The following is a 9,813-nucleotide window of genomic DNA, read 5'->3' as shown; positions in this document are numbered from 1 at the left end:
TATCGTTACAATTCATATGAGCCTCACCCTCAATAAATCTCAAGGTTACTTTGAAAAAATAATGTGACTAAATATAATTATGAATAAATAGAACACAGTATTAAGAAATGTATTTAGAAAAATTTTATTTGTACTGTATATACATATAGAAAGTTGTCATATTAAAGTGTTGGCTACTTGGAATAATTAGCATTGATATAATGGTAAAGGACTACCAGAAGAAAAAGGACAATGCCAAGTGCATTAGAAAGTATTGCCAAATGAACGTCAGTGACCATTCTGGAAAAAATAAAACAGGTTTGTCAATACTACAATTCTATTCAAACAAAATATAAGCAACTACATAATAAGTTTTTTTAATGATTTTAGTTTAAACGACTTCAATTGATTTTATTCTAAAATTAAAATAACCTTACATGTTTAATTAATTATTATTTGAATTACACGACAAAATAATAATAGATGAGAGATAGAAATAATATATTTTTTTTTAAATTATAATGATCTTTTTATTCTTTTGGCATTAGTAATATTACTACATAATTGTATATTTTGAAATTTATCTTAGAAATTAATTATCAGTAAAAACACTCACTATATTAATTTTATTAAAATCAAACATTTGAAACTACGTCGATTATAAACATATTGATAATAGTGGTTATGCTGTCTGTCACTTGTCAAATGCGTCATCCAAAGTGGTTTTAAAAGGTATTTGTTGAACTATTTTATTATTAAAACTTGAAAAATTAATCGGAAAAACTATGAACAAGCTATAACCAGTTCAATGTGATTCTTTAAAAAACAACTTATGAGGTATGAATAATTGATATTAATATATAATCTCATTCAATAGAAAATAAAGTTCTTTAGCCAGTCCAAATTAACGGTCATTTAGAAAAAACAATGTCAAAGAATACTTTAATTTTAATAAAGTGTGATACACATTCTGATTTATTTATATAAAAAGGAAAAAATTTAAGGTATATATAATAATTTTAAAAATGAACCACTTTCAAAATGTAATACCAGACTATTATAACCACACTTCATTTTTATGGTATGTTTATAATACAAATTTTAATATATATGAAGTATACTTACTTTTATTGATTGATATTTATTTTTGTATAAATCCTAAATATGTTGTATCTATATTAATAACGTGGATTATTTGGAGAATCTTATAAATTTCTGACAACAAAGCAAACAGCCGGTAAACGTCATTTGTCAACCGTCTTAAGTTAATTTCACATACGTTTTTCCTAATTCGATAATATTAACCAATGAAAATGTGTATCGTGTCATTAGGAGTAAAATAAATGAATATAATATATAAATTTTTTAACGATTTAACTAATATTAATTAATAGTTCTCATGGAATAAATTTCATAAAAACCCTTAAAAAATGAAACATGTATTATTTTTTTTATTAAATATAAATAGCTATTCCCAAAAAAAGAAATTTTAGAAAAGTTGGTGTTATACACGAATCTGTGATTGATGTGATACAATTGAATATTTCAATCAAATTTTTTTTTCGAATAAAATTCACTATCAGACCACAGAGGGTCACTATCAGATATAAAGGAGACGAAAGATATAGCAATACAACAGTAAAACAGCTGTAATAGTATTAAAAATGTTAAAATCAAAAGATGTTTTAGGAACATTTAAAATAATAACTACTCGCTGGTATTATCTTGTTCTTACGCCTCTCTGATGAGAAGCAATATCGTCGAAACTAGTCAGCGGTTACAACACTCTCTTTGCAATTAAGATTCGTTATGGATGTTGATATCGACACTAAGGTCCATGTGCATCATGTAATTCTTTGAGGGATTAGACGGGAAAGTAATTGTTTTTTCCTTTGGAACACGGCAGACTATATTTTCAAAGGTTAATAATAGAAATCATTTGATATATTGTACACACCTCACATACAATCAAAATATAATATATTTATTACTGTGGGACTGTAGCAATCAAACACCACAGTGTATTTTTATTCTCAAGGTTTCGAATATGTGCTTAATCATTATCAGGGAATTAAGTGAACTAGAATTGCGGTTAAATACATAAATTAAAAGTTTTTAAAATGTATTCTATCGCCATTCTCGTTTAATTAAATCCGTGATGATGAATAGGTAGTTATTTTGAAAGCGTTGAGTATCTAGTAAAATATAGTTTGGTGTTTGATTACCACAGTCCCACAATTATAACGTTTATGCTTCAAGATTGTCGGGTTGTAGATATACTGATGAGGTATAAATTCGGGATTAACTAATAAAATAAGATTTGTATGATTTTTTGTTTTTATTTTTTATTTCAGATATGTATATTGCATCAGTTTCAACGACCATTAAATTCCACGAATTTCCTAACGGCAATGTTATCCACAATTACCAACCCGGAAAGGTGGAAGGGCCGGTCAGAAGTTTATCGTGGAGTAGAGACGGCAATTGGTTAGTAGTCGTTCCGCATTCAGGTCAAACTGAAATTGTTGGTACTAAAGATCAGCTCAGACTACTGAAAACTATCCACGAAGTAGACGAGCCGACTGCAGCTTGCTTCCAGAACACTACAAAAAAGAATATTGGTATAGGAACCAAAAGCGGTTTGGTTCTAATTTACGATATCAAATCGAGGAACGTTAAAAAGAGATTTCCCAGGGCTTCTACGCAAATTACTCACGTGGCTTTCACCGCCAAAGATAGTCATTGCATAACCGGTTGTAAAAACGGTGAAGTTTTGGTTTATAACAACGTCACGAATAGCCCCCCATCGAATCTTCGTGTACCGAAATCAAATTCTATTACTTGTTTAAAAACGAACCAATTGAAAAGGAATTTGGTACTAGGGGGTAGTAACGAAGGTATAATCGTCGTATGGGATATCAATATCAACAGAAGTAAATTTTGTACGGAAGCGCACAAAGCTCCTGTCAATGCAATCGCTATATCGCCCGTAAACGTTGATTTAATAGTAACCGCAGGGGCTGATAGACAGTTTTGTTTCTACGATATAGCCGACCATAAATGCATAGCCAATATATCCGTAGAGAATTGCATAACCGCCGTCGATTTTTCTCCAGACGGTACTCATTTTGTGATGGGTTCCCAAAATGGTAGAGTCTACATCTACGATTCAAGAAACATTCAACAGCCAGTTAATTCGTTTCTTGCTCATACGAGTGCTGTAAGACATATAGCCTTCCAAAACAGACACGAATCTAGCGATTCGAGTGTTTGTAGTTTATCGAAATCATTCGATAACGTAGCGATCACTCAAGAAGAAAAGAGACGAAATAAATCCGTTAGGACTAGTGATTTTTTCGGAATGCATTTATATACAGTTGATGCTGGTTTAGATAGGAAATCTATTGCTTCAGTAGGAGGTGAAGATTCTTTTATAGTAGCACTCGGTTTAGATAAAGACAACACAACTGAGTCTATAAATAATGATGTTTTCGTAGAAGATATCAGTAGTAAACCTAATAACAACGATTTAGATTTGCCTTGTTCTATTTCGCTTCAATTAAATAAACCGGAAGCTGGGGATCTCAAAATGAAACAGTTTTCTTCCACCCCGATATTTAATATTCATCACAGTTTATCCGAGTTATCACAAACTTCCAATGTTATGCATAAATCTACTACTAACGCAACTAATTCCGATGAAATCAAAACTTTGGTCAAAGAATGTTTTAGTGAGGAATTTAAAACTGTTATTGATGATCTGAAAAACGATATTAAATATGAATCTACTCATACTACTCACCAGATGAGGATAATGTTTTTGGAAATGCACATGGCGATGGTTAAAATGGCGTTGAAGTTGGAAGATTTCTCTAAGAGGATAAGATATGATCCACATCCTACTTCTAATTATGAAAATAGCTTGGTTGATGAAATTGAAAGGCTAAGAAAAAGAAACGACTTTTTAGAAGAACAGCTGAAGAATTTAACAGTTGCTAAAAGTGTAAATGGAGAGTGAGATTTTTTACTTGTATAAATAAATAATAAAATCTATTTTGTAATTTTTAATATTTTTGGAATAGTTTTATACAAATAAATATTTACTTTTTTTTATGGTCTCATTAAAATCGATAACTAATAGAATGCTAATAGAAGAAATTGCACCCTGTATTTCTCACCATAATGACGAACCAGATGATGTGTCTTTAGTACAGCTTTTTAATAGGTTGAAGGGATCAAATGATCCTCAAATAAGCGAGGCAGAAGCTCAAGAATGGGTTGCTGGTGATGCCAAAAGTGAGTTACAAAGTTATGAATTGTTAACTAATAAGGAGATTGTGCGAGCGGCAATATGTGAGGACAATAGTGTTGAAGTTTTGACTTCCAAAAAAGTTGGTAATTCAGAGGCAGTAGGAGCTTTAAAGATTGCTTTGAAATGGGCTGAAGATAACAAATAGAGTATTACTGACTTTTCCAAAAAGAATAAACTAATGTTTCATTTTAACTTACTATTTTGCCTCTCCGGATTACCGAGGCTCTAGTGTACTTGGAGTTTCAATTAAACTCAACAACTTAAGAAATATTTTATTATAATAACCGCAAGGCGTTTAACAATAATGTCCATGATGTTTGGAGTTAATCCGAACGCGTGTCAAAAAATATAAAAACTACAACAAGACACTTGGTTAACAAATATTGATGTCGACGTCTAAAAAAGAAGAATAATATATAATTAGCTGACGCTCGAACTTGAAATATCCCCCGAGTATGTTCCAATAAAACACACACAGAGAAAAAAGCAGTTTCCTCAATATGATGTTAATCGACTGGAATTATTTCTTCTTTTATAAAGAATTCCACTACTTCTTCTTCTACGTTTTCAGTATCTGCATCTAATTCGTCGGTATCAATATCTAGAACAAAATAAAATTGTTGGGAATCAATTTGATTTTATAAAAAACTATTTTAATATGGATATCAATGTCACAGAACCAACGCTAAAAACAGCAACTAATTAACACTCTGTTCAATTCCCTACTGCAAAGAAAAATACTAAAAAGATCAGAATCTGTGATATAAACTCACAAAAATGGGGTATGAAAAACTTACTGTTTCTAAGTTGTAAACGCCTTGCTTTGTGTTCCAAATATTCTTGAATTCTCTCTTCCCTATAACTCTGGAACTTCTCCATTAGAGCGGCTCTCTTCTCTATGAGTTCCTTAGAAGCTTTAGACTGTCTCATCCTATCCTTACTCTCAAATTGTGGATAATACTTCTTAAGATTCTTCTTAATTTCCTTCTGTTTTTCTTCACTTAATAATGAGGGAGGTCTAGGCCTCCACAATATTTGCGCGAATTTTTCCAAATTGACACGCTTGAGGATTTTACCTTGGAACGACCAAATCCAATAACCTGAAATGATAAAATAATCATTGAGTAATTAAAAAATTTTGTTGATTAATTATTTTGATAGAGAAAAAATGTACACTCTGATTTTCATGAAAAATATATCAAAATATATTTTTCATACACCCCAAGTGCTAGATAATAATCTATCCTGCGTGACTCCCTGTTATAATAATTAACTTATAACAGAAATAAAGCAGGAAATATAAAAACTAGGTTAGATAATATTACAAAAAAAAATCTTACCTGTATCTACTTTAGTCTTCCAAAATGATACACCAGTAACCACATATCTACCGGTCGGATCCCACTCAACATCAGACATCTGATAGTGATCTGTAGTATTCATGACCAAAAATTCATGTGTATCTACAAATTCCAATGATCCACCTCCGTTGGATCCCAATCCGGCAAGCACAATAAACTGTCCGCTGGGGGACCAAAATAAATGGTTACATGCTCTCTTTTCGAATCTCTTCAATAAAATAGGAGCTTGTCCCACTCTTACTTCATAAAAACTGACGTTAATGTTAGGGGATTCGCCGTGTATCATGGCGAATTTTGATCCAACAGGTTCCCAAGCAAAAGCTTGAATTGGCTCTTTACATTCAACGCTATCAACTGGGATTTGCTTCTCTTTCATGTGGAAGATTTCGAAATTGCAGTACATACCTAAAATGTATTATATATTTAACACTGAAAATATATTAAAACTACAGCAAAATTAAAAAAAAAACATACTGAATATTAACAAGTAATTTGTTTTTGTATAAAATTTTGCTGATTTAGTTTTTTGAATAAATAATGTCAAATAAGAATTTTAATCTAAAATTTAATTAAAATCCAATAAATAAGATGAATTTTTAGTTTAAAATCTGAAATAATTGAAATATTTTACAGTATATATTACAACTACCGTACATACCTGAATATTTCATTTCATTCTTCTCCTTACGAACCTTGGAATATCTGTCTACCTTAACGCAAAGGTAATCGCCGGATTTTTGCCAATGTATCTTACAATCAGCCACATTAAACAAATTTTTCTTCCTAATTTCATTTCTATTAGGCAATTCAAGTAAAGTAACACTAGCAGGAACATCTTTATCTTCGGCTACCCAATATGCAACAACATTATCAGTTGGAGACCAATTGAAATCTCTAATTCCATTAATTTTGATAGATTTTTTGTCTAACAATCCAAAAGATGGTGTTTCATATACTTGAAGCGCATCATTATTTTGTCCAATTCTTGCGAAATATTTGTCATCGTGGGACCATCTGAAAATTGGCCAAGCTGTCGGCCCTTCTGGATTGAAAGAACGTTTCTCAATACCGGTCCTAATAAATATGATCATATTTATTTAAATACTTCATTTTCATTAATAATTCTTACCTAATGTCCCAAATTATTATTCTTTTTTGTTCTGGATAATGAGGATCTCCTTGTGGAGAATATGTTACTATATATTTCTCACAAGGTGAAAAATCTATGAATTGAACATTAGCGTGTGAAAACTTTTTGTATTGAGAAAATGAAGGTCCTGCCCATAAAGCTATACCCAACTTGTGAAAAGTTGCCAAAAACGTCCCCACTGGAGACCATTTAATATAAGTTTGACCCCAATTCTACAAAATATCAAAATTGTTTGAATTACACTATATTCCAATGTTTGTTTTTCACATTAGTAAACAGAGTTTCATGATTGATCTAACATTCGTTTGCATAATAGGGTTTCCTTAGTCATAATTATACTAATTATTTAAATTAGGTTTTGAACAATTTTATTCTTCATATAAAGACTTGAATTAATTAGATACTTACATTTCTAGCTTCCACAATAGTAGGATCTGGTTGGGTATTTTGCCAAATTTGTACAGATTGCCCTTGTGCAGTCACAACTGCAAACTGATCATATGCATCAGGTTCAAGCAGGTAGAAATGAAGATCAGCTTGTCCCTGATAAGGTTGAGGTTCTGGTGGTTCCCATTTATTTGGAATTTGTTCATATTTATTAAAATCAGTGAAAATATTAACTTGAAACGTATGTTGTTTATCCAATTTGAAATTGTTTGTGTGTTTAACAGCTTCAGCTGCATGGTTAGGTGAAGAATATTCTATAAAAATGTATCCCTTCGTATGCCCTTCACTATTAACAGGATAAAACTCGTTAATTATCGGTCCAAATTTCACAAAAATTTTATTAATAACCGATTTTAATTTGTCAATACGATTGGGCCCGACTTGTGGTACTCCATCTACTACTATTACACTTTCAACTCCATCAGTCTCTTTGGGCTTTTCTTTTAAAATATCCCCCAGTAGTTCTGAAAAATAATATTAATAAAGAAAACTAAGCGAAATTTAAAAAAAAACAAATTATATCAACAAATATTCCTGTAAATAACCATATTTCAAGAAACCCATTTGGCACACCTTTCTTACCCCGATCTAACCTAAGTTTTAAATAACATATGTTTATTGGTAAACATCATTTTTCCATTATCATAGAGTTAATTATAGTATTTACGCTCATTAGATCTGACTATCGGAGTCTAAATTAATTTAAAACTCCGAATATTTAAAAAAATAAATCTATAAACGGCATGGATATGACGGAAGTTTATTGTCCAATTTTAGGTAAATACCTTCATCTGAAATGTCGTCTTCGTATCCCTCGGGATCACTAAAGTCTGGCTCTTCGCCGTTTGATGAATAATCACTTTCGTTTTTTGTATTATCATCGTTTTGATTACTTTTATCCTCTGGTTTCTTTTTCGCCATTTTGACACGCGTGGTGAAAAATTGAAGGATTAAAAAACCACAAACGCTTGCGTATAACAGCAATGTCAAAAAATAAAGCTACGTTCACTCGTTGCAACGCAAACATCATTATCTGATTATAGATTTGTTCTTGGTTGCTGCACCGGTAGAACCAGCTCAGGAAGTGTACACTAATGCGCTCTTTGTAACAGAACCAACGCTAGTGTCACTGTTCTTAGTAGCAATGCAAGAGAACTATCAAAATATCAAAAAGTACTAAATAGTTTTCCATTATTGTTAATACTACAAGGCCTGAATCCCATTAAATAACCTCAAATACAAGAATTAACAAATGCTCCATTGATCTCTGCACTATATCGTTCTTTGTATCCTATAGAACTAATTATATACACTCATAAACTGCCCTGCACTGATCCATTTGAATACAGTTCCAGTGCAGCTACCAAGAACAGACCTTATGTTGCTCAATAGTACTACTAAAAATTTTTTCTGTTATAATATTGACATAAAATTAGGTTATTAATTTGTATAAATGAATGTAGTATATGCATATATGTTATATGCAGTATAGAAAATACTTGAACATCAGAATATTGTCTCTAATTGTGAAATACGGTATCGAATTTCATTCATTTCTAACAAGAAACAAACTTTCTAATTGATAAACAATTTAAAATCGTGTCATCGCTGCGTGATACGACACCATGATTATATCCCAAATGATTATCTTTTCTCTATAGTAAATAATCATATTTGAAGCTTTATAATGGTGATTTTACTAAGAAAATATTACGATTTAATATCTATTAGTTTTTAACGAGGTGCTTTCTATATTGAAAAGCCTCTTAGGAGTGGTTTCTTTCGGAACAAAATTAGTGTATCCATTTAAGATATTAGTTTTATGTTTAAAATAGAACGGAAAATGAGCATCAATCATTTATGTCCGGCATATTATTTTTTCTATTTTTATGATTCTTCTTTCTTCTAAAAACTGCAATACTGGTAATGAATTAGCATAAAACCAAGAAAATTAATATGGAACTTTATACGTAACTAATACCCGAAGCGTATGTCGGTAAAGAAGTTTCCTGTGTTTAAGGATTGTTTTTGATAATTTGGTTGCCTAGTATACAGCTAAAATGTCAGAGATTATAATTTTAGAAAATATGAAATTATTTGTTAATATCGAGATTTTGGTTGAAAAAACCTGCTTAAAAAAATATTTTTTTGATTACAATGTCTTTTTATTCAATCTGCAGAGGCAGATTAGCCTCAAGGGAAACTAGGCACCTTATTAGGAGCATAGGTTTTGAAAAAAATAAAAATGTTATGTTTTATTATTTTAAAAAATATACATAAACAATTGAAAAATAAAAACAAATATAATGTAGCAGTTCTACACGCAATGTACCGATATATTCCAGTGAATAAATGATTTTGATTTTACTTCTCTTTCAATAAACAACAATTTTATTTAATAAACACAAAATAGTCCTCAATATTTTATTATTACATTTTATAAAACATCATTCTTTATTCGATTATTCCAACTAATTAACGTTAATGATACCTGGTAACAAAAATTTATCGTGTTGGTAGAACAGTTCACAACGTTGCCAAGTTATTAAATACTTTTAAATAAT

The 9,813-nt window shown here is 30.7% G+C and overlaps 3 protein-coding genes across 5 annotated transcripts; 1 reads left to right on the top strand and 2 right to left on the bottom strand.

Annotated features, from left to right (window-relative positions):
- Nucleotides 1–95: 95 nt before the first annotated feature.
- Nucleotides 96–278, bottom strand: LOC130450284 (dolichyl-diphosphooligosaccharide--protein glycosyltransferase subunit 4). Its single transcript, XM_056788609.1, has one exon. It carries the CDS (start codon nt 276–278, stop codon nt 174–176), a length of 105 nt encoding a protein of 34 aa, XP_056644587.1. The 3' UTR covers nt 96–173.
- Nucleotides 279–552: 274 nt separating this feature from the next.
- Nucleotides 553–4,086, top strand: LOC130450282 (protein NEDD1-like). 3 transcript variants are annotated; one of them, XM_056788604.1, is made up of 2 exons: nt 553–816; nt 2,334–4,086. In XM_056788604.1, exon 2 carries the CDS (start codon nt 2,336–2,338, stop codon nt 3,995–3,997), a length of 1,662 nt encoding a protein of 553 aa, XP_056644582.1. In that variant the 5' UTR covers nt 553–816; nt 2,334–2,335; the 3' UTR covers nt 3,998–4,086. The 3 variants fall into 3 exon arrangements, with proteins under 3 accessions (XP_056644582.1, XP_056644584.1, XP_056644585.1); XM_056788606.1 differs by having other exon boundaries at nt 553–711; nt 2,334–4,085; XM_056788607.1 differs by lacking the exon at nt 553–816 and adding an exon at nt 1,669–1,900 and having other exon boundaries at nt 2,334–4,085.
- Nucleotides 4,087–4,550: 464 nt separating this feature from the next.
- On the bottom strand, nt 4,551–8,245 carry LOC130450281 (eukaryotic translation initiation factor 3 subunit B). The gene is made up of 7 exons (XM_056788603.1): nt 8,035–8,245; nt 7,211–7,713; nt 6,782–7,014; nt 6,311–6,726; nt 5,632–6,057; nt 5,089–5,391; nt 4,551–4,892 (listed from the first exon to the last, which is right to left on the bottom strand). Exons 1-7 carry the CDS (start codon nt 8,168–8,170, stop codon nt 4,798–4,800), a joined length of 2,112 nt encoding a protein of 703 aa, XP_056644581.1. The 5' UTR covers nt 8,171–8,245; the 3' UTR covers nt 4,551–4,797.
- Between the last annotated feature and the right edge of the window lie 1,568 nt (nt 8,246–9,813).

Source organism: Diorhabda sublineata, chromosome 11, assembly GCF_026230105.1.
Source record: "Diorhabda sublineata isolate icDioSubl1.1 chromosome 11, icDioSubl1.1, whole genome shotgun sequence".
Taxonomy (NCBI): domain Eukaryota; kingdom Metazoa; phylum Arthropoda; class Insecta; order Coleoptera; family Chrysomelidae; genus Diorhabda; species Diorhabda sublineata.
Note: the sequence above shows the minus strand (reverse complement) of the source record. Positions and strands in the feature narration are given on the sequence as shown.

What these genes read in the sequence shown, in the direction of transcription:
- LOC130450284 (XM_056788609.1), bottom strand. Translation starts at nt 278, where the DNA reads ATGGTCACTGACGTTCATTTGGCAATACTTTCTAATGCACTTGGCATT.
- LOC130450282 (XM_056788604.1), top strand. Translation starts at nt 2,336, where the DNA reads ATGTATATTGCATCAGTTTCAACGACCATTAAATTCCACGAATTTCCT.
- LOC130450281 (XM_056788603.1), bottom strand. Translation starts at nt 8,170, where the DNA reads ATGGCGAAAAAGAAACCAGAGGATAAAAGTAATCAAAACGATGATAAT. An exon ending in CTATTGTGGAAGCTAGAAAT is followed by an intron (nt 7,015 to 7,210) that starts GTAAGTATCTAA and finishes GATATTTTGTAG; the next exon opens with AATTGGGGTCAAACTTATAT. An exon ending in GAATGAAATGAAATATTCAG is followed by an intron (nt 6,058 to 6,310) that starts GTATGTACGGTA and finishes AATACATTTTAG; the next exon opens with GTATGTACTGCAATTTCGAA.